This window comes from Ischnura elegans, chromosome 1, assembly GCF_921293095.1.
Source record: "Ischnura elegans chromosome 1, ioIscEleg1.1, whole genome shotgun sequence".
NCBI classification, from domain to species: domain Eukaryota; kingdom Metazoa; phylum Arthropoda; class Insecta; order Odonata; family Coenagrionidae; genus Ischnura; species Ischnura elegans.
This window is the reverse complement of record NC_060246.1, coordinates 155,535,490-155,560,906: the sequence shown is the minus strand read 5'-3', so window position 1 is coordinate 155,560,906 and position 25,417 is coordinate 155,535,490. Positions and strand designations below refer to the sequence as shown.

General features: G+C 39.9%; 1 protein-coding gene across 1 annotated transcript; it reads right to left on the bottom strand.

Annotated features, from left to right (window-relative positions):
* Window positions 1-2,217: 2,217 nt before the first annotated feature.
* LOC124167905 (forkhead box protein O-like) lies at window positions 2,218-3,354 on the bottom strand. The gene has a single exon (XM_046546006.1). The coding sequence runs from the start codon at window positions 3,352-3,354 to the stop codon at window positions 2,218-2,220; it is 1,137 nt and encodes a 378-aa protein (XP_046401962.1).
* Window positions 3,355-25,417: the final 22,063 nt, after the last annotated feature.

Below are 25,417 nucleotides of genomic sequence, written 5' to 3'. Positions count from 1 at the left end.
CGATATCGACGTGGACGTGGTCGAAACGTGCTGTAGGTATGGTGAAGTTAGCCAGAGGAGACAATACGTGACGATGCACTTTGGATCGCTGGCATGGAAGGCAATTGCGAACCCAAGTGCGACAGTCCTTGGACATGTACGGCCAAACGTAGCGGTTGGATATGTTTTTAAGAGTGGAGTTGGAACCGGGATGATCAAGACTGTGGACTTGATCAAAGACACGTCGACGGAACGGTGGTGTGATATAGGGTCGAGGCGTGTCCTTAGATGTGTCACACCAGAGTTTGACGGTTGTTCCAGGAATTGGCATTTGAGAAAGCTTGAGTGAAGTACCGCTGTCGAGGAGTCCACGAAGTTCTTCGTCGGTGTCCTGCGAACGGGACAAGGCGACGAAGTCTAACGGTGTAGAGGCGCTGACAGATTCCACTCTTGACAGACAGTCGGCGACGACATTGTTCTGGCCGGAGACGTGGCGTACGTCAGTTGTGAATTGAGTGATGAACTCCAGGTGTTTGAACTGACGTGGCGAGCAGCTGTCAGCGTTCTTGGTACGATGGCTGAAGGCGAAAGTCAACGGTTTGTGGTCCGTAAAAATGGCGAAGTCGCGGGCTTCTACCATGTTACGGAAGTGTTTCACTGCCTGATACATCGCGTAGAGTTCTCTGTCATAGGTGCTCCACATCCGTTGCGACGGCTTTAGTTTCCGTGAAAAGAAAGCGAGGGGTTGCCAATTGTCACCTGAGCGTTGTTGCAAAGCAGCACCAATCGCGGTCTGGCTGGCGTCGACGAAGAGGGCCAGGGAAGCTTCAGGGTCCGGGTGAGCTAGAATGGTAGCCCGGGCGAGACCGGTTTTGCATTCTTGGAAGCTGTGAAGAAGTTCCTGAGTCCAGGTGATTGGCGTGGAACTCTTGACTGAAGGACCTTGCAGGAGCGCGTTGAGTGGTGTCTGGGCTGAAGCTGCGTGTGGGATGTGGGGCCTGTAAAAGTTGAGCATACCCAGGAAACGACGGAGGTCTCGAATTGTCTTCGGTTGTGGAAAGTCGTTGATGGCAGCAACTTTTTCGGGTAGGGGTGAACACCCATCAGAAGTTACGGAGTACCCGAGGAAGGTGACTTTTGTAGCTCCGAAGACACATTTGGCTGGATTAATGACGATTCCATAGTGAGAAAGGCGTTCGAAGAGGGTGTGGAGATGCTGAAGATGCTCCTCTTCCGTTTTTGAGAACACAAGGATGTCGTCCAGATAGGCGTAGCAGAAAGGAAGTCCTTCTAGAGCTCCGTCGATGAAACGCTGCCAGGTCTGCGCGGCGTTCCGAAGTCCAAATGGCATGAAGTTGAATTCAAAAAGGCCAAATGGAGTTATAATGGCTGTTTTGGGGATATCCTCTGGAGCCATGGGAATTTGTGTGAAGGCTTTTGCGCAGTCGACAACGCTAAAAATGTTGCAGCCGTGGAGGGCAACGGAGAAATCTTGCAGAGTGCGAACTGGATAGCGATCTAGGATAGTTCGACTGTTGAGCTTCCTATAGTCACCGCATGGGCGCCACCCATCGTTTCGTTTGCGGACCATGTGCAGAGGCGAGGCGAAGGGGCTGTTGGAGCGACGTGCCGTTCCCTCGCGGAGCATGGCATCGAACTCAGCTTTAGCAGCGCGGAGGCGGTCTGGGGCCAGGCGTCGAGCTCGATGATATATGGGAGGTCCAGGTGTAAGCTCGATGTGATGCTGTGTTTGATGGCGCACTTCTCTTGGAGCGCCTGGAGGTTTGGTGATTTCAGGAAACTTGGCGAGCAGGCGGTGATACGCTGTTGTGCCGGGGATTGTCCGAATGCTGGCCTGACGAGAAAAAGCACGGTGTCCCTGAGTACACAGGCCAGTAACTTGGTCGATGAGCTGGGCAGTTTTTAAATCCGGAACCAGGTGAAAATGATCGAGGAAATCCGCTCCAATGAGTGGCTCGCTGACTTTGGCGACGGTGAAACGCCAGACAAAATCACGACGAAGGCCTAAGTTGAGTCGGAGTGGCATCGTCCCATATGTGCTGATCCGGGATTCGTTGGCCGCGGAGAGATCGTAGTTGGTTTCGACTCGTCTGTCGTTGCAGAACTTTACCGGAAAGATTGACAGATCAGAGCCGGTATCGACGAGAAATCGATGACGGGAGTATTTATCAGTAATGAAAAGGCGGCTGCTCCCTATAGGGCGGGCGGTGGCCGCCGTCACTGCTCGCCGCTGGAGTTTTCCGTAGCTCGGGAGCAGGGCGCTTGGCACCTCCTGGCTGCATTACCGAAGCGCCGATGGTAGTAGCACAAGCTGGCGTCGTCGGCTGGGTGGTAAGTCTGGGAGGGGCTTCTGGACCATGAGGGAAAGTAGTCTCGGCTGCGGGAACTGCTGCGTGAGCGCCGGTGCTGATCGTTTAGTTGCGAGAGGAGAGCCGTTAGCTGTTTTTCGAGGCTCCCCAGTCGTCTGGCCAGCGAAGAGAATTCTGTTGAGCTTGTTGTAGCGCAGACGGCGGGAGCTGAAGTGTCCGTTGAGCTGGCAACAGCGTTGACGGCTAGGGCTGGTGGTGGAGGCAGCGGTGTGATCTCGACGATCCGATCGGCGATTTTGGCGAGTTCGTCTAGCGGCAGTGTTGTCTGTGCTTGCAGAATAGCTTGGACGGTAATTGGAAGGCGCGTCAGCCATATTTGTCGCAAGAGTGTATCCTGGATTTGGAATGATCCGTTGAGTGAGCGCAGATGGCGTAGGAGTTGCGACGGCTGCCTATCCCCAAGTTCTTCAGCCTGAAGGAGTTGCCTAACCCTCTTTTCCTCGGAGAGTGAAAGGCGGCGGATAAGTTCATTCTTCAGGTGTTCATACCGGTTTTCAGCTGGTGGATTTGATAGAATGTCTTCCACTTCCTCGGCGAAATGGTTGTCCAATATGGAGACGACGTGGTTGTATTTAGTCTCTTCCCGTGTTATGTTGGCAAGTTCGAACTGCGCCTCGGCTTGTGCGAACCAAACTGAAGGCTTACTTGGCCAGAAGGACGGTAGTTTCACGGCTACGCGGCAAGCCTCCTGTTGATTGGTTGCCTGGAGTCGTGCGGCATTTGCTTCGGCGTCGTGCTGGGGTGGCGGAGGTTGCGTAGGCTGCTGCTGCGGTGGTTGCTGTGGCGGCAAAAGTGGCTGCGGTTTTTGCTGCTCCGCCGCAAATGCCTGTTGAAATTGTTGGGCCTGATCGGCGAGGGCCTGCTGGTGTTGTCCAACAAGCGCCTGTTGTGCTTCCGCTTGTTGCATAGCCGCCGTCTGGAGTTCTGTTCGAAGGTCGTTCAGTTGACGAGTAAGCTCGGCGATTTCTTCGTCCTTGCTGGGCATTGCTGGATGCGTTCGTAGTTCGTAGTTCTGACTCCAGATCAGAAGGTTGCGTGTTCAGATCACGTCGGGGTTACCAATGTAGCAGGAGTCCGTGTAGGCTGCTAACAATGAAGATTCGATGGAATGGTTTGGACGATGTTTATTGAATTGTGTACAATTCTACACTGAACTGCCGGCCGAAAGGCCGCAGTATTTATTCAGTTGGCCAACTTCCAGTATGTTCTATCTTACTGTTCTTGAACATTAGAGAAACTTCTAGAAGGGAATTCTAGAAGGCCAGAAAAATTAAGTAATAAAACTTTCCGGCACGGAGAATCGAACCCGGGCCGCCCGCTTGGGAGGCGACCGCGCTACCGCTGGGCTATCTGGACTGTTGGAAGAATGCGATGACGGAGCGCGCTTTAACTTGCCTCCGGGCAAGCGGTGTGGCGGCGAGGCAGGAGGTGCGGCCGCCACAGGTATTTCAGCTCCGCCATTTGGAACGTGGTGATATAACGACTACCTTAGCTAGGGCTGATATGAGAAAAAATATTAACTTTTTGCATTGTTCATACTGATCAACTTTCAAATTAAAAATGAATGTCCTTCTCTAACCAACATAGAAATTTTATTTCAAACCTGTAGCTAGTTTTTTCGCATCTTTGTAATGTCTGAAAATACATATTAAAATATTTTTTCCTGACGTTCTTCAAAATATCCTTTGTCTTTACCTCTCTACCCAACTTAAACTTATAACGAAGACATTGGAGGGCCAATGTACGTTTTGAGGATAACGAATTGCCTCTTCCATTAACAATAACATCATGTATTCCTTTGCGGGTTACTTTCCAGCGCTTCATTTTTTCATCCGAAATCGAAACTGTCTAAATTACCGGACAAGGAAATCAAAAATAGAATAAAATTCCCTGGATAATACTCAGACTGACACTGAGATATTCACACGGATAACGTTACTTTTTATAGTTCCAAGATATCCTTCATTAGTGGTAGTTCGGCCTTTACGTCGGAATTTCACGATATAGGAAAAATAAACTCCTGTTCTTCGCTTATGTAGCGCAAGCACTGAATTCCTTTCACACTCACGAAGATAGAGGGACTAACTTTCTAGGTGAATTAGGAGGTTGGAATATTTTTCCACCAGTTGAAAAGAAGTATTTGTGGAAAACCCCGTGTGAGGTGCTTCGTATGAATCGTTTGCGCAGATGTCGAAGGGAAGTAATCCCCAAAAAACCCCTTCATTTAACGCAGCATTGACGTTATAGGCGGCATTTCTACAAAAGGAAAGTATATGAATCGATTACAGAACTTTTTTAACTGATTGTTACTCCACTGTTTTTTCTTTTATTTTAAAATATATTTGTATTTTTCCTAATTTAAACTTTAAAAAAATAATTTTTTGCCAGCTTTTTTTGATTGCGAAAGTTGAAGCAACATCGTAATCAACAAAGACGGAAAAGTACTCGCACCTTTTCTTTGACCAACCGGGCGAGTAATACTCTGCGATTTGCGTATCTTTGAATTTCACTCTCAAGGGGAGACCACGTACCATGCTCCACCATTTACAACGCTTTTTTTATTGCATCGGGAAGAGATGCGGAGATGGGCATGATCCATGCTCAATCATCCCTCCGCCGATTCTTTCCCTGTCGAATACCTTTTACTCCCCCGTCTCCTCCAATAATGTGACTGCTCCCTCGCCTCATTCATCCTCCCAAACATTTTTTCCAACATTTCGGAGAAATTCCTAATGTAAGCGCAAAATAAAAAGAGATTTTATTTTATTCTAATTTTAATGTGATAATTATTGGGTCATGGATAAATTACTAATCTTAAACGCAGGATGCAATCCTTTAAAGTTCTAAATTATTGAATACTCAGCATTTTAATACATTAATTGAGGTTTAAATCATAACAATCAACATTTTAATGCACATACTACTTGAAATCAATTTCAGTTGTTCAGTGGCGGATACGTATTGGGGGCGGAGGGGCCGCGCTATCCTGGGATGCCCGCATTGCTGAACATTGCAAAATCACTATTGTATCATACATTTGGCATGTAACTTGATTGTTTTTCATTACCATAAAAGTAAAGGTAGCTCAAAATATCTTATGCACCCCCCTCTTGAGTTTTTTCTGTATCCGTTACTGCAGTTTTGGTATTGCCTATGATATATGCAAAGTTAATTAGAGGGGCAATTTTTTACCATAATATTCAATGATGTAATATTAACGACACGTTTTTGTATGATTTTGGTGGTTTTGAGTAATGTCTATTAGTGTTTAATGCACATCGCAGTTTATTTGACAAGAATTATTCGTCACAATGAATTTCTCGCTCCTATTAGTAAGTGATACATAGATGCCATGAAGTAAGATAGTGGATGCAACTTCATGAGTTGTGTTAATATAAAACAATGTTGTCGAAATACAGTATGTTTTGGTTCAGATTACTTTAGATAATATAATTACAAAGTTTATTATGACACATTGTACGCACATTAATTGTAGCTTGGTAAATGCTGTAGCTTGTTTAGTATATACATGATTAGTTTAGTACGTTCAGTCATTATTGTTATTCATTTCATCATAGCCACGCCAAGTAGATACATATGTTCGGAAATTATTTTACGGATTTTATTTTAATGAACAAAACAAGAAAATCGAGCTCTCTTTTTTCATCTGGTCTATAAAGTACACATGTTGACATAATAATACATATTAAAATTAATTAAATATAAAAATTTCTGTTTGATCTTTTTGATTTTAGGACCTTTATAATGCTAGCATGAGTTGATTAGAGTAAGGCATGGAAATAATTGTACCTAAAAGTGCAGCTCATCATTAAGCTAGTTGCTGGACTGCAATTCAAATTAATAATACAGATTATTGCAATTATTGTGATAGAATTCTCACTAAAAATTGATGGGAAAATAGCTGGTGGGTCAGTTGGTAGTACTCTAAGAAGAAATTGTTCTGACGTAGGTGATTGAAATTCTGACTAACATTTTATATATTTGAAAATTCTTCATGATTATATAACAACCTTCCGATATTTAATTCACAACGATTCAGCAGTGGCAATAGTTCAATGGTTACCAAATGTTTACTCGATATTTATGTTGAAAATAAATTCTAAAATTTCAAAATCAATTGCTCAAATATATCTTAAATTGCAGTCATTATTGTGCCGTATTAATTTTTTTCCTTTCCCATTGTAAATTTCCTCCTAAACTATGATTGCAATGAGCTTGAATGAAATTTTATTTTTACAATGAGACTATTTTAGTGTAGCTTACAGTCAATTAATCTGCCTTAAGTTGCAGCATGGATTTAAAGAATTAGGTATGAGGAGTTCATCGAGTACTCAAATAAAACTTAAAATTTTATGTTATTGCAGGCAGTAATTGGTGAACTATTTAGGAGTGAGCAAAACAAGCTTTTCAGGATAATTAGAAGATACCATTATGTATATCAATGCCGCTCCAAGAATTTATGCAATATATTGAAAGAGATGAATTTGTGAGAATGAAAAAAATATTTTTTGGATTTCTGGATTCCAAGGAAAAATTGAAGCTATACTTGGCACTCAAATCACATAAACACAGAGGAAAATATGTGGAACTATTTAGAAATAGAAAGTCATATATTTCTATCAATTTCCGGGCAGTTTGCTCCCCAACTCTATAAGAATGATGAATTTGGAGGCAAGGAAGCCTCGGTCTGTTCACAATAGCACCATTTTTAATAATTCTTATTTGAGGGTTAAATTTGAAAGTACAGAGGTATCAGATAGATGAGTTTTTATTAGATGATGGCGGTTACCCACACAGGCCATGCCTCGTTACTCCATGGTTACACCCTGTAAACAGAGGAGAGAGGAAATACAACCTTGCTCATGTCAGAAGCCAAAACTCAGTTCAACGTTGTTTTGGGGTGTTGAAACGGAGTTTTGCTTGCTTCTCCATTGGACTATGAACGCAAATAAATGCATCTTTGCTCATAATTGTGGCAACTGGCTTTTTACACAACATTTCCATCATGTTCAAATAGAAAGTACGAATTCTAGATGTCAATGTGAATCCTTATCCTTTTTATTAAGTTAATTAAATGTGAATCCTTATCCTTTTACCTACGGCAGAGGGGAATGATACGGCCGCAGGAGCTGCTTTCTGACAAGTTTTAACTTATGGCATATTTGTATGACTTTTCTTTAAAAAAATTCTTCGTTCAAAATATCCACAGCATAGTTTCCCATGGTTAAATTGTTGTCTCAAATTTATATAATTTACCTCAGAATAAAAAACTAAATCGCATATGTCACCAATGGAAGGTACCTTGTAAATAACATTTTTAACCTCCAGCATGTATTATGGAAATCTTTTTTCAAATTCAATGGACAGAATGAACACTTGGGGTCTAGATTTGGTGAGCTGATTTAGAATAAATAAACCTAGGATTTGAGAAATATGACTTATTTATTTTCCACCCCTTTGACTAGGGAAGCCTTTTTTATCTCATTTTTTTCCAAAGCTAAAACACTACTTTTCGGTTTATTCTATTAAGATGGCGTCCCACGATCAAATTTGCATCAAAATGTTTGGACCAATAATTTTGATGTAACGGGACGGAGGTGTCCCTCGATGCATCTCATTTGGACCAAAAACAAGCGAAAGACGATATTTATGTAAACAAATTTGGAAGCTTATGAAGTGAACGATTCTGTCTTTTTTAGCAGGCGAAATTGTCTGAACAGGCCTCTCGAACATTAAATAGGCAAAAGAAAGAAATCAGAAGGAATGCTGAACTTGGCCTTGACTGGAAATGGGGTATGAAAGTTTTGGAATAAGCGTGCTAAACGTGTTGGAGAAGGAGTTGGTCGCCGATGTTCCCGTATATTATCGATATTAACTAACAATAAATGTGGATATTCTTATGTCTCATATCAGCATGTTTGAAAACAGAATAAAACGCCAGGATACAAATGTGATACGTTAAACCTATGTGGCCTGTGTAAAAGAGCGGGGCGATGCTCTTTTGTCAAAGGTCCTGTGGTTGGTTGGTTTCATCCAATTGGATAAGAATTTAGAATATGTCCTATCCATTTGGGCAAAACGATGTTCTGCACAAGTGATGGGACCAAAAGCCAGTTAGTTGAAATTTTGACCTTGGGATAGGGTGCACGTCAGTTGTATCAAATTTTGATGTAACTTTGGCCGTGGGACATCAGCTTCATGCTTGTGCTTTCACATGCTTTTACTTCCTCATGGCATAGGTATATTTAATCTGTTCATTTGTTTTTTTATAATATTTAAATGAATTACTACCAGTTCTATGAGGCAAGATATTTCCAACTCAGAAAAATTATTAGCTTGCGCTGCACAGTGGGTTAGAATCGAAAAAGCTGGCCAAAAACCTAAAAAAACAAATTTTTGTGCTAGGAAGTTAAAACTTCGTATATTTAGTTTCAATTAAATTGTGCATCATATTTCAGATAATTTTTTTCCTGTATTTTCACTGTGACAATATATGTGAGGTCAGAGTTGTACAAATTCAACGAAAAACGACTACCCTCGATGTTTTCTCAAAATTGCCAAATTTATCCTCGTGCAGTGGTCTCATAATTAGTTTTATTGTCATAAATGTTGTATCATCCTAATTGGCACTTTTTTTTACTTCCATTTGGTAGATAATTTAAGATTTTGTTTCATAAATAATCACAGATACATAACAAAATGACAAAGCCTGTTTTCAGCCCATTTTTTACATATACGTAGAGGAAAAACAGATATTGCCACGGACTTCCGCAAATTGACTGATACCACGTCGTTTAATGAAGCCTTTACATTGTGGATCTAAAGTAAAACCTTCCACCAACTTGCAACCCCGAATTTTAAATCGTTTTTTCGAGCGTGCGGTCGACTCCGGTTCTGCCCGGTGGCGGCGGAGAGTACGGCAACGCCGCTTCCGTGTGGATGCAGTATGGTCTCCTTCACTTTTATATGCGGACAATAGAAAAAAAAGTGTTAGAAAATAATTACCAGAAAGGAAAATTAATTAATGTTACAACGAATGACTCTTATTATGCAATCGTTGGGCACTTCAAGAGGTGAACTGAAAGGTTTCTTTCTTTGAGTGCATTCCATATACTGCTACAGAGAATGGACTTCAATCGTGTGCTTAAAGTAGTGAAATGGACTATTTTATTAACAAGAAAACTCTATTTCTAGGTAAGAGCCGTCCAAGTGGTTTAAAAGTAAAAACAACATTCACTAAATTAAAAGCCTTAATGGCACTCATTTGACCTCCGCTACACCAAAACTCAATGACTTTTCTTTTTCAATCCTGCAGTATTCCTCTCAAAACGTCGTGATTACTCGACCTCTTCCATGCTTGCAGTAACTCACTTTCACGTCTTTATTTAGGAAAATATGAGTAATAATGAATCTGAGTGCGAAATTTTTGGGCAAACGATATTTGAAAGTAATTATAGTTTTCCACAGGGGGAGGTTCGTAATGTTTTTAATCTTCATTTTTAAAGAAATTTCGTAAGTGAAGTGTAAAGAGGCTTACTCGTTTCATCCCTGATCGCCAATGTACATTTTATTTCTAGTGTAAAGGTAGCTGTGGTTGTGTTTTCCCGGTGGGCGCAATAAAAAGCTTAAGCATTTTCGGCAGTCGTTTGCCCTGCATGCGGTTGAGGACGCCGCAACGGAGGTGAAAGAGGATCAACGTGTCGCGTGAGGACGAAAAACAATTGGTGTAACGATAGGACAGGATGTGGTAGAATTTTTAGGGAATTTTTAGCTACCATACCATACGCCAGCCCAGCCGCCGCCCACATCAGCCTATTGCATCATTTTAGTTGAATCAATTCATAGGTCAGTGTAGCAAATAATAGTAAAACTTATCTTCTTCGCTACGCTGCATATAATATCCCCTTCGAATTCATGCAAAAGACAGCGTGACGGAAAGTTACGCTTCGTATGATACTATAAGCTTTAAGTAATTGAAAAGTCGGGCAAAAACTTGAAATATATATAAATACATTAGTAAAAATGGTAAAAATCGAATGTTATAAAATTTCCTCTATGCTCTTATGTTTGCATTAATTGATGAAAATATTTTTTAGCTAAATATATCATGTAAAATTTGTCCTCCACGAAGCTGAATATCTTCAAAATCTTACTGCCTTCACGTAACTGTCATCTGTACGCTAAATGGTGCATGTTTGACGGGTCGTTGAAGCTGTTCTGTTGACTAACATTTCAAATAAGTGGCGTAATTAGTAGACCGTATGAAAAAATGCCTTTGGCCACCTTTTTCAATTTGGGACCTCAAATGTGTTTGGTTTGGTGTGCGCCGTGTGATGGTTCCTTTGCGTGTAAGGTCACGCCACGATTGTGTGGGCTGGCGCGTGACGTCTTGGGCCATTCCGGGTGGCGACGTTCCGCAGGTGATGGAGGCAGTCGGTACAGTGGTTGATAACGCAATATGCTGCATACTACGAGTTGTGGCTCATATTGGAGTCAATATAGCCACCTTCCGTGGATATAAGGAAACTATGTTCCCACGGATACCTGAAAGAAGTGTTTAAATTGAGAGAGTTTAAAAAAAAAACTAATGGATGGTTTGCCTCAAAATATTACCTGTAAGATAGTTAACTCAATGACCGACTTTTATCTCACTTTTATGGATCTTCCATAAGCGATTTCGCTTAACTTTCATCCAAGTGTTACGTATACGCTGAATCATCCTAAAAGAAAGGGATATTTTCTTTCACACAAAAGATAAGCCTTTTCCTCTCCGCATTGAATACAAATGGCCTCCAAATGTATGAGAGCTCATTCTCCGCCAACATGAGCGTTAAAATTAACCTTTTATGTGCACTCGTAGGTGATTCTTATCTACGTGTGTAGAGGCAGGAAGATGAGGATACCTTTTCAATCTTCATACGAAAGGAGACTATGGAACAATCGTACGGGGTTAAACAAATCGATGTTACCAACTTTTAGAGAAATGTTGAAATATTTTTAGATCCGAGAACGCAGGAAAGGAGCCTACGGTCCATGAAAAGGCCTCTCGAGTGGCTATACAAGTGTGCTAACTTCGGATATGCGCTCCAATTTCGGCTTTGTCCGACAGATGTGATTAAATGGATATTGGGCGAAAGCCGCTCGCGTCCCCTCCCCGCAAGCTTCTCCCACGCGCCAAATGCACCAAAATTCACACCAAGTGCGTCTTACTTCGTTAGTCTAAATATTTAATGTTTCAGTATCGTCTGTGGGGGAACAATCACGAAAGAATTTGTCAATTACCTGCTTTCCTATCTGTATTTCTTATGTCAGTGTCATTCCTCGTCTTTCGCTCCGATCCGAGAACGCAGGAAAGGAGCCTACGGTTCATGAAAAGGCCTCTCGAGTGGCTATAAAGGTGTGCGAATTATGGTGACGCTTCCTTTCCATTATGTGTGTGACTAAATGGATTAAGCGGTACAACAGGAAGTACTAAAACTTACGGAAAATGCGAATAGGCCAAAAGTAGGGTTTTAGCTGAAGTACAAAACTCAAGCACTTTTGATTGAACATTTGAAATTATGCGATATTTTTGCGTGGAAGTGCAAGAAGGAGTATAGTGTTCCCCCCAATGAAGAAGTATGTTGAGAGACAAGTGCACGAAACTAAATATGATGGCTGCTGTCCTAAAGAAACTCGACAAGTGAGGAAAAAAAAGAGAATCGTCGGAGAGCGTTGAGTCGACATCGTCAATTCTTGTATGGGAAATTGGTATCAAAAATTTTCTTCATCAATTCATCCGAAGAAAATTAAACTGAAGAGAAATAATCCGATTTTTATCTCTACGTTCCTCATCAAATAAAAATTCAGGACTAAACTCAAACTGGAACTTCTGCGTGGAAAATGCGTCTGCCAAATGTGATAGAGGTATATACAAGAACCAAGACACAGTAATGATCGTCCCCGCAACTTTAGTTGACGCAAAAATCATAACTTCGTAAGAAACATCCAAGGTATTTTGCAAGAATTACTTACGTAGACAGAAAAATATGCTAATTATTGTGAACACGAAAAGAGAGGTATCAAAGGGTGTCATCAAAGGGCTACATTTTTATGGAGTGAAAGACTACACTTTTGTCTTATGAAAAAAGGCAAGAGTACTTATCAATCCAAGTTTAGAGGGGAATGTGTGATGTTAGTTGAAGAAACAGGGTCCCACTTTTGGGTTTGCCTCCCCCGTCGGAGGATTAGCAAAAGTTATAAAATCTGCGATTCTCGATTCCTTTCCGAGTGAAAATTAGATACACAAAAATAAAAAGGATTTGAATGCGATGGTGAATACCGCCCAAAAAGGAGGCATCATCCCTATGCTTTAATGAAATGTAAATAAAAAAAATGTGAAATACATGCTCTTCTGAGATAATTTTCGCTTAGACTAATTTCTTCCAAACCGTAATGCATCTCTATTGTATATTGGATTTAGATTAAATGATGCAGAATCTCATTGGAAACATAAAATCTAAGAATTTTAATAATCAATATGACGATATCTATCAAATACGAGGCATAAAAAGGCGTAGGACTATATCTGACTGTAAAAACGGCATATTCCTTTGAGACGGAAATATTTGGTAATGCGGGTTGCATAACAGTCTATAGATACCTGATTCGGCCAAAGTTGCGGAAACGCAACATAAATTATTTACCATCAGCAAATTTTTTTGAAGGCCCATGTTTTCAATTTATCTTATTTAGCATTTTATGAGATAAAATGAAGAGAAAAAATTATATATTTTCAAGTATTTCTTTACTCGGCCGATAATGTGTTAAAAAGTCCTTCATTCACACTCAAGCTGACAACTTTTGATTATCAGCAGTGACCTCTCGTCACGGGTCAGTGGGAGAATGGGAGGGATTGGGGTGGACAAGAAAAGGCGAAGGGGTTTTTTTTTCTTTGGGAGAGGAATGGGGTGGGGTGCGCGGAAAGGGAAGGGAATGTGTGAGTGATCTCTTGATGATCGCTGCGCTTAAAAGAACAAGAGCCTTCTAAAAATCCTTTGTTTAATACAAATTGAATGAAAATAACAATAAATCGAAGTACATAGGCGTACATCAGACTGCCGTTTCCTTGCGGGCGTATGCAAGAATTCGACTGAATATAACATTAAAAGAAAATTAAGTAAACAAGTGAAACGACTAATTCTCGCCCGATTGATTTTATCAGTTCATTTTGCACCACCTGACCACAAAGTTAGATAACGGTATAATCATAAGAAAAACGTAAGAAAACGTGGCTGAAAGTCAGACGAAACAGTGGCTCGGCAGACGTTGAAATGAGAGATGTAATGGAAGTTTGTGAGGAATTAGTGTAGAATATGACCTAATGATTTACTAGCGGTATAGAGGCAGCAGTATTTACCAAATATATCCGATTGAAAAAACTTAAATTTCAACGTTATGCGAGTGACAGCGAAAGACTTAAAATTTTTATTGCATTTGAGACAAAAGGCAACAAACCGTACGAATCAAAATACTCGGCTGCATGATTGTTTATATATTCCGCTACCAAGTGTGACCTTGGAAAATTAGAGGGATCTAAATTTGTTTTTTGAAATCAATTTTTAGTTATTTTGGTAAACTACTAGATGCATTAACTCCGCAGAATATATTAAGCGGTCTTTGAAACCTATCAGTTTGATTTTTGTCTATGATTAGTAGTTTGTGATAAATTGTCTATTTTTATCAATTTTCAGTGTTGCATTATACCCTGAGAAAAGAAGACACGTCACCGTTCTCGATTAATCTTTCTAAAATCTTGCCTCTATTCTCACTACCCCTCTTCTCCTAGACTTATGTAATCATCATTACCAGAATCATCGGGGATTAGATCAAAGACATCCAATTAAATAGCCGTGTCCAAACATGTCATAAGTGATCTGAATACCTCTGTTGTAATGCTTCATTCCACTAGCTGATAACATTTTATTGTACGCTCATGCCCAATACTTTGACTTAAAAATTTTCACCGATTTAAACTCTTGTCCGCATCCCCGGTCTTTGATCAGGAGTTCTTCAACCGATCGAATATCTAAGAAGGATAGTGGGTTGTAGAACGCGTGAAGTTTTGCTACGATGTCAGTTTGCACGAGAGAGTTTGGCTGGAATAAATCCAGCGATTTGGTTGGAATAAATTCAGCATATGCTCAACCATAAAGAAAAAAGATCGATCCCCTCCCCTTCTCATTTTCTCGATGACTGTCGCTTTTTTCTTGCACAATTACGTTTTCATTATGTAGCCTTGCACGCTTGGCTATATAAAAACTCCATACACTAATGTGTTTTATGTATCTCTAGGCCTTACGTTTCAGGCTTTGCTTCACTTCATTAATAGAGTATGTGCACATTTTTGGGAAGTGATCTTTAAAAAAAATTTAAACCTCAATTAGGCTAAATTCCGAGTCTGAGAATAGAGGGGTACTTTTTAAGTGAGATATTCATTATAAAAATTTGCAAAATTAATGATGCGCTGAAACACCAGTCGGCCATATTCTCAAGGATATGACGTCATTTTGTTCGATGTGTTCTCAGGCATACCTTGTTCTTTAGGGTGAGCCCCTCTACAGCGTATACTGAGTTTGGAAAGAAGCCATGGAATGGCTTATGAACTGGATTAAAAGTGTGTGCATGGCATCTTCTACATATTTTAATTCATTTATTTCTCGGTTACGCTGACGACAAGACTCGATCAACTTTTCTACCTTGAACTACCTAATCGTATTTCTTACTCCTCGGTTCTCGCATTTGCTTTCGTTTGCAGATTTATAGTGACATTAAAATTAAGAGACACTTAAACAGTGATGATCCTTGAAAATGGTACGACTTAATTCGTGAAAACTAAGTCACTAATTAGTAACTAACTCTCTTAGTTACAGTACCTGTACTACTAACTAAAAAAACGGAAAATTAATTTTCGATAAAAAGTGATAGTTTGGGTATTCAAAATGTTTGTAATTTAATTCAAAACACAGTGATGCTAATATTTTCCAAATCGGCTATGAAATGAGCTCATTATTACGTATCACAAGTCGGGACTACTTTTTGGAAATGCACCGTGAGCAGGGATTCCTCGCATAATGGATAGTCATAACAAGACACTTGTGCCTTGAAAACCTATAAACTTATGCTGTGAAGAAATGTAAAATGAACCAATTTTTAAATTGTGATAACAAATGCTTCGAGAAGCATTGGAAACCGAATGAATGAAAAGTAATCGTCTGATAAAACTATCAAACATTTGATTTCCAGCCCGAGAGATTTCCATCATTCGTCCGGACCAAGTTTTCAATAATATTATCATTAGATATACCTCACAAATGCTATTCATAAACCTCAACCAAGCAAATGTATATCTGACTGACATATCCCTGGTAGAGAAATGTAAATAACTTGCAGAAACATTGAGATAATCAGAACTCTGCTTTTGAATACATTAATTCTACGAAAGAACAAATACGTCGATTAAAAGTACGTTTTTTAAAGAAATTAAGATCGGATTACTGCTTAGACTAGACCAAAATGTAACTTCAGTTATTTGTGCTTACGTTTCAAACCTTAAATAGCCCAGAAGAAGAAGTACCAAGCTCAGTAGTTGCAATTAAATAATGAACTATGGATATTCATCCAGTCACCACGGGCCATAACTGAATTATATGAAAAATTACATTTAAAAACGGGGCCATAACTGAATTATACAAAAAACATAATTTTGATACTTTCGATATTCTTCTTTTCGACGAGGAAATAGAAAATTAGATTATATGGTTGGCATTTGCCCATTTTTATGATTTTTATTTTCAAGATGCGTATGCAACGTCTCAAGGTGTCTTAAACTAGCTAAGGTTTTATTTTATCAGTGCAAACGTAATGGTTTCGTAATAGGACACAATGCTTCTTTTCACGACACCGCTTTTATTTCTCGCTCGTACCTCTAGCATTATTGGTAATACTTTTTGAAGTTAGTGATGGTTAATTATCTTTCTCCACCGTATCCTTCACTGCTATCCAAATTAGTTTGCCTATTGTACGATGTATGTCCCCAAGTATGTGATTTTGAGTTGTTGTTCTAAAATCCAACAGTCTCAATAAATAATTCACGAAACGAGTTGTATACACCCAGGAGTAAGGTCTAAGTAATGCCCTTCGTAATAAATAACACACACCAGGACTTAACACTAGAACTACCGATGGAGTCATTTTGACTCCTCGCGAATTTTATTTCTCTGCCCTGACTAATATTTTCCGAATTCTGGCCTGAAATTCCATGACTTTTATTAATTTTTGAAACAAAATAAGGTAATGCAATAAAATCTGTTAAAAAAAAAAAATTAGTGCACATTTTTCAAAATTTACCTTTAACTACCAAATGGAGTCATTTTGACTCCTAAATGTATTTTGGTAGTCTATTTGCTAAATTATAATATTTTTTTCAAGTATTTATTTCCTTTAATATAAATAATTAATTGAAAGCAATATATGGTTTCAATATATAATTTTTATGCTTAATGGCGAATATTTGCGAGCCTTTGAAGGTATTTCTAACTTTACGGGCCAGTGTATGGAACTACAGACCATGTGAATGTCCTGATATTATTTTGCCTTGCTACAAAGTGGTAAATGAGCCATCCATATGAATCATTTTCAAATTCGTGTGTTTGCAAGCCGGCGTGTCGGCCTCTCCTCCATTACCCCTCCCTTCTCGCCGTCCGTCAGTATAGCTGGAGCTGAACAATGTCTAACATGCCCCATTGTTTCAGCCTCAACTACGTCGAATTTCTAACTTGAAAGAGTAAATTTGTATCCTTCCATTGATATAACAATGCACCAGGAAAGTAAAAAAATTGAAAAAAACAAAGTTGTTGTCCTTTTATGTTCGGCCCTGCCAGCGCTGGTTGCCGCGCGCCGCACAGGACAGTCGTGCTCTTCCCTCTGCATTAGTCAATCCAGTGAGCTCTAGAGTGGACGGCAAAACTCCTGTACAGTAGGGCCTTTATTTTTTCCTGACTTCCAGAATGGCTAGAAGAAGTAAGCTGAAGTGTGAAGAAATCCTTTCCATTTTGAAGTCTATACCGGAAGATGAATCGGAATGCGAAACGGAAGATCATTTCGACTCTGACGGTGACGAAGACTTCATTCCTCAAAACATTTGCAGTGACTCTGAAGATTCAGACGAAACCAGTGTGGAAGGTAAGCAGTTATTTACATTTCCTTCCCCTTTCATGCGGATTTACTAAGCAAAGATACCAAATGCGCAACAATACCGTTTTTTCCAGATGTTGCTAGCTCATCAACCCCGGATCACGCTCGTGCGGCGTCGTTGCCTCAGGAAAATCCTCCAAGCCGGGAAAGGAAACAATCAACCAAACGACGCAAGATTGCATTTTCATCTATTGACTTTGGCGGTGGAGACAATGGAGGAAATACAACCACAGTTGACGATGATTACTCTCCAGGAACGCTTGTGTCAGCTGACGGAATTCGTTGGGAACCGCATAAGATTGGAGAACACTTACCTGGTAGGCGTGCAAACCAAAATATACTTAGAGAAGCACAGGGACCTACAGGACATGCAAGGAGAAATGTAGCAAATAATAGTCCTTTGAGTGCATGGCGATTATTTATTGACTCGTTTATACTCACTCACATAAAGCGATGTACAATTGCAGAAGCTCGCAGGCAAAATGATGAAGATTTTACTCTTTCTGATGAGGAGCTAGATGCATTTATAGCCATGTTTTACGCCCGCGGAATATCAGGTACGAATGATCACTCTATTACAAGTATTTGGTCAAACGAGTGGGGAGTACCGTTTTGTAAAACGACAATGTCTAGGAACCGTTTTGTAAACATTTTGCATTATCTAAGATTTGATGAGAAGTCTAATCGGTCCCAGCGGCTCAAAACTGACAAATTTGCTCTTTTTTCAATTGTGTGGGATAGATTCATTGATAATTGCATTGCTTGTTACAAACCTGGTCCGTACATTACGGTTGATGAACAACTTTTCCCCAGTAAAACTAGGTGTCCTTTCACTCAGTATATTCCTTCTAAGCCGGACAAATATGGCCATAAATATTGGCTAGCTGTTGACAAGAATAGCAAATATCTTGCAAATGGCTTCCCTTATGTTGGAAAAGATAATTCACGTGATGCAGATTGCCGTTTAGCTGACCACGTAGTACTGAAATTAATGCAGCCATTTCTGAGAAAAGGGCGAAATGTGACCGTAGATAATTACTTCACCTCAGTAAAACTCGCTGAACAGCTAAAACGCCAAGGTACTAGCATTGTGGGAACGATAAATAAAAAAAGAAGAGAAGTGCCAAAAGAGATCAAATCACTAAAAGAAAACTTGTACAGCTCCAAAATTTTTAAAAACAACGATGATTTCACTCTAACTGTATATCAAGGTAAACCTAAGAAGAATGTCATAATTCTAAGTTCCTTACATCTCAATGTCGACGTTGCATCTGATTTCACTAAAAAAACTCCTGAAACGGTAAAGTTTTACAATGAAACTAAATACGGAGTAGATGTCGTGGATCAAATGGCGCGCAAATATACCACAAGAACATCTACTCGGCGATGGCCTATCCATGCGTTTGAAAACACTCTCGACTTAGCCGGTATAAATTCGTGGGTAGTATACAAGGAAACTACCTCTGAAAACATTTCGCGCAACGCGTTTTTGAAAAAGCTCGTCACAGAATTAGCTGATCCTTATGTTAGATCTAGACAAAGGCATGGCATGTCTAATGCCGCAGATTCATCTGAAGCGATTCTGCAAACAAAATTTTGCCAGGTAAAACAAAAATGCAAAAAGAATCGATCAGTTGGAAATTGTATGACCTGCCAAAAATCTTTGTGTGGACAATGTACCGCCGTAAATGAACGACGATGCTTGAACTGTGAAGAACCTTAGACAAATGTGTGGCTTACCAACTGTAATAAATGTCTTTTTATTCTATAAGCTTTATTGTTTCTCTATTTTCTCGCTCTTCAATTATCTTCTTGCCTTTCATATAGCTTACGTAATACTTTTGATCATTCAAAGATGACAATAAAATATTGTAAAAAAAATGTTTACTGTTTAATCCATTTCATTTATGTTAATCCCATTAAAAAATGTAACATGCAAGAAAAAAGAATTTGAAAGCAATATTGTAGGATCACGCATTAAAAAATCATTTTTCGTTAAAACCACGTCTGAGATATTACAATAATAAACAAAATTGGTAAACTAGAGCGAAGTATCAATCAAAGCGGAGATACACTGCAAAAATAAATAATTATAAGGTAGGAGTCAAAATGACTCCATTTGGTAGTTATAGCAGGGGTGTCAAGTCCGGTATTTCTAGTGTTAAACGCTCATTGATTCCCGATGGGTTTTTAATTGATTTAAGACATTTCTTACCGCTCAAAAATTCAAAATTGGCAGCAGATCTTTTACCATCATAATATATTTCAAGGTATGGTTATTCAAATGAATTTTCGATACTTTCGTTTGTACAGTTTGGCGTTTATTCTTTGGCAAATGGAAGCCGTTCTTTAATAATTCTCACGTAATCACAATTGTTAAATTATTTAACGTTTTGTTAATGTGGTCTACCCAGCTAGCGATGCTGTATGCATTTTTTGCTTTCACTTTAGAGGGTGCGATATCTATTCTAGACTTTAAACTATGATTATAACTGCTAATGAGTTATGGAATCACAGATACATTTCTAAGTTGCATTTTTTGCGAAATAATTACGCATTTCTGTCTCAACACTTTCAGCCCAAAGGTACAAATTTTAACTCGGCTGTTTTGGTGTTACGTATTTAATAAAGGCACGTGAGACTCGTCTGACTTCATTGCCTATTTTTCATTCTCACTTTAGAATTATCTCTCAGAAATTTCTCCATTAACTTTCTTCATAAAATGTCAACAAACAGCGTGCATTTTCCAAAACATTAGAAATATTGTGGCCATAATTTCTTTTTTCTTCTAGACATACATTTAATCACATAAGTTGAATATGTTCGTCATGAAAGAACATAGGTTATGATCATGACTGCCCAACTTCAAATTCCTAAATAGTTATAAATGAAAAGGCTATTCTAGGATTGATATGTTTTGAGCTACCTCAGTCATGAATGAGAAAAACTATTGAATTCCAACAAAATACGACACAAAGGTACCACAAATCGTTAGCAAAGGGAATCATAATAAAATTATTATCCAATAAAATAAGTATCCAATGACAGCATCCGTTACGTATTGATTAAGCTGACTATTAGCACCATAGAGATTGCGTACGAGACAGGCTATTTTTCATATTTTTATTTTCCAGTCTTTAATTTAAATTTATTATAATTCTTGCAATGAAGAGTGCGAAAAATATCAACATATTAATGTTATATGACTACTAATGACTGAAAACTTCCGGATACCTAACGTCTAACTTGGACGTCAAGCGATTACTCACATCGATGGATTTTACGAATGAGATTTTTATTGCGTTAATTGAAATATTTTTTTATCAAAATATTTTTGGCTGATTGAGGTCTTGCGACAGTCAAATAAAGCAATACTCCGTGCATGCCCCTATTTTTTCCATGATACTTGACTATTGGGTTACATTTAGAAAAAGCATGAACCTAGTGACACTTAAGTTCCGCCCCTCTAATGATCACTAAAGTTGAGCAACATCGGGCCGGACTAAGGCTGGAACCGTGAGCATCCATTCGTTGTCCGTACTGATCTCCTGCTCTATTGGCAGGTTAACGCAAGCTTAAAAAATGGCACCATTGATGACGGACGATCCAAGTGCCAGAGCATCTGTCGAAGATTCCCTCAACCTTGAAATATTTTAAAAATTGCTTTTAAGAATATGCCCGTGCTATTCGTTCTCATTCACTTCGAATTCATAGTGAGTGTTGATAGAGACATTGTGCAAGCTCACACCGAGGTGGAAATGATCGGGAGACGGTTTTGGTGAAAGGTGACGATTCTAGAGTGCCTTCGTGCATCAGCAGTACAAGCAGCCTCTCTTAATCCCAATCCACAACACTCCAAAGCGCCCCACCTGCACGCCTTCCCTCAAAACCGGGGATGCTAAATGATGAAAGAGATGCCACTTTCCAAACCCCTGCCTAACCACCGCATCATCCTCCACCCAACCCACCTTCCCTCTCTGCGTCCCTCTGAAGAATTGCATTTTAGTTCCCCTCGGCGGGACACGCGATTGGATATTCGTCAGTCTCTATGACGACGGGCCCAGGCAGAGGAAGAGGGATGGCTTCGCAGAGAAATGGGGGTGGGGATATATCCATCCGATATGGGGTGGAGGGGATTGGTTGGGCGTGGGGAGGGGTGCTGGAGCGAGACAGGCCAGGGGGTTGAAGCAGGAGGGGATGGATAAGGGAGGAAAAATTCTCGGAAGTGAGCCGAGGGGGAGGGGGAAAGTTTCCATGGATAAGGGTGGAAAAAGAGTGAGCAATAGAGGGTGGGCGGGAGACGGGGTTGAGATAGGAGGCGGTTGGGGGTGTGAAAAGTGACGCGGATGTTATTTGGAGACCGGGGCGGAGGGATGGAGATGGTATTTGGTAACAGGCAGGAAAGATGGGGAGGAATTGGAGGGTTCCATGTGAAAAAGAAAGCTACAAGCATTGTCTGTGGAGGAATGGCATAGGGAAATGGAAACATAAAAATCAATGTTCAAAGGTGTAACGCATTAGATACTGGTGCTGGAAGGTATTGACGTTTGGTGTCTAGCAACTACTAAGGTAGGACGTTTGGAAAGTAGGTGAGGGTGCAGAAAATAAATTCGACAAGACGATGGAAGGTGGAAGACAGCCTCAAAAATGCATGCAAGATAATTGGCAAGTGTAAGTGCAATGACTGTAGGTATGAATGATTTGTTCTCTACCCGAAGGAGCGGTATCCCACCTTCTGCCAGTTGTGTTGCGTTTTCCCAGTGCTTATTTACCCCGATACCTGACCTCTATTCCTCAAAGTCACACAAATCAGTCATCGCTGCAAATCAATAACGTTCACTGGTAATATCAGTATCGAGACATAAATATATAGATATCTGAATTGGTAACTGATTCCTATGCTATGCATAATATATGAATGGTTACAATTCTATTCAACGGAAGAAATTTGCATGAAATGGAGCGGTCAGAATAAAACATTATACTTCTACCTAAATTTTTACAGCTTGTAAGATTCCAATAAAGGCAAAATGATCTTGGCTGTGAAATACTTGAGCTCATGTATGATGAATGAACTAGCCGATGAATATCAATAATCATCACGGTAAGCTTTGTGTTTCTGATGAACAATCATGGTTCGTATCCAAGAAAAAGAGATTGATTTTTTAAATTCTCTATCAATCGTCAACTTCAATTGTTGTTTCGTGCAACGTGTTTAAAATTGAAACAAAACGTACAAAACACAAACTGGAGATTTCAAAACTCACATGGTATTTTGGTATATTGTTTTGGTAAAAAAGGCATGAAATATTACCGTAAAAGATTAAGGCACGCGGGCGAAAATGCATCCTAGAGAGGGAAATATCAAACTCACCTGCGTCTTTCGAGGAATATCTTAAAGCGCCACGTGGACGGTGGTGAGATTCAAATTCATTGCCGCGGGGAAAACCCCTCTGGACATAGAATAGAAGCAAAAACCTTTGACTTCCAAAACAACTGCTCAGACCACAACCCTGTCCTGGTTTGGTCCAGGGGACTTGCTCCTATGGAAAATATATAAGATAGAGATAAACTACACAATGCAGATATTCCAAGTTTTTAATAGTTTGTGAAGCATTTACTACTTTGGTTTGACATCGAATATTGGAAAATAATAACGTTATCAATTAGAGGATGAATAAGAAATAAATAGTATCATCCTAAAGTGAAATTGAATGTATAACATAAATCAAAAGCTAAAATACCGTAAATATTGCAATTGATCAGTTCTTGGGCAATTTTCGGCTATGAAGGGACCGTGAACAGATTCTTCTCAGGTTTTTTCAAATGCTACTTTTAATCTTATAGATAGAGTGTAAGCCCCTGCAATGTTCAATACTTGGATTCATCTTCGTGACTGTGGTGCCATGAACATGAATATATTGTGCATTGACACAATTTATCCAGCAACATAACATCTAAAATGCATAGGACATATAGGCGCCTTGGTACCTCAATGTTTTACGTATGGGCTCGTACGGTGGTTAATGTGGATTTGAAAGATCCCTGATTGAGTCCTATTCCAGGCAAAAAAAATTTAAGTTCTACGGTGGTAAAGAACGTACATACTTGTATGAACGAACGGCAGTAATTGGTGAATCTGATGCATACGAAAAAGCCATACGAGAGAAAACGGGGAAACGACTAACTGGAGGGATCGGGCAGAAGGGGGACGTATGTATGAGGTGTGTAACGATAATGAGAATGGGAAATCGGGATGCGGAGAACGCAGGTAAAAGAAAGGGAATATGGGAATGGGAAAAGGATACAGACATTTTAGGTGTTGAAAAAAGAGAGAGCAGGAAAAGAGAGAGCGATAAATATTTTAAAAAATTTAACGTGAGATTTAAATTGAAGTCTTTTGGGAAACTAGCATTTCCCTACCACTTTAAACATCACGCCATTTGAGATTTGAAAGAGGGGCAAAATAAAATATGGAAGGATCAAATATGTATGAACTTAGGGTAAGGGCAGTCAGGCTTTGGTTAATTGACACATTGTCCTATACAAGTTAATTTGTGATTGCACGCACGATTTTGGTGGACCGTACAAGGAAAATGTACGAATGCGTAGACCAAATTTGAAAGGGTTCAACTGCAAATAAGATGTCTCGGATCTAAAATCGGGTAATATCCTCCATATCCCCTTTCGAAATTTCGATGTCCAACCCGCCAACCGTACAATTCAAATCAGGATTGTATTCCTGAATCCCTGAGGACGATGGACGAGTGGCACATCGGAACGTCAGAAGTAGCTATGGAGGACCTTACCCGGTGTGACACCCGAGAAATCTTCACTGCCATTTTTCGCCAGGAAAAAACCAGACATTGAGTCATAGGTTCAATTTCCGGTTCAGGCATTCATATGACATAGGTGGTCACGCGGTGCATTTTTGTGATCATTCTTGCGTTCTTGATTTTACAAACTAAATTGTATGTCAATGCACTGCAGGAACAAGTCGCTTTGTGCGCAGTCACGCGCATGGGTGCAAAGCTAAATACACCAACGAATGAAGTTCGCCATGAAAATATATTTGACTAACAAGGGGAGACCACAAAACATGCTCAGCTTTTTCAATGCCGTATTTTTTATGGCCTTAGGAATGGTGAACACATTCCTGAACTAGAAGTGGTTGCGTTTAATGGGCCTTAGTTTGGCTGTAATTAATTAATTTTCATGCGGTACATTTCACAAGCTGAGTATAGTTCCAGGATATCGCTGCCATGACACTGCTTAATCACCTAAACGCCATTATGATATTTAAAAAATAGTCTCATGTCTATGCTTGTCGCAATTGAAATTAATGAAAAAAACTTGACGCCGTATTATTATTACAATGAAGACAACAAAATATACAGCCATCATGAATCCCCGATTCCTGGTCACTGAGTGGTAGCCTTAAATGGTACCACTACCCCACCTGACCCACCTGCTAAGTGCTGCAATACCATGAAACTATACACGGCTTGTGAAAAGTACCGTATGAAAATTAATTAATTACAGCCAAACTAAGGCCCATTCAACGGAACCACTACTAGTTTAGGGATGTGTACACCATTCCGATGGCCATAAAAAGATACGGCATTGAAAAAGGCGGAGGAAGTTTCGTGGTCTCCCCTTGTTAGCCGGGATTCAAACCGCGATCTCCCGATTACTTGTCAGATGAGTTAGCAAGTTACACCACAAAGCCATTTTTTCAGAGCGAACCCCGGGATGGGTTTTACCGAACAAGATGTTGACGTAATAAGTCCACA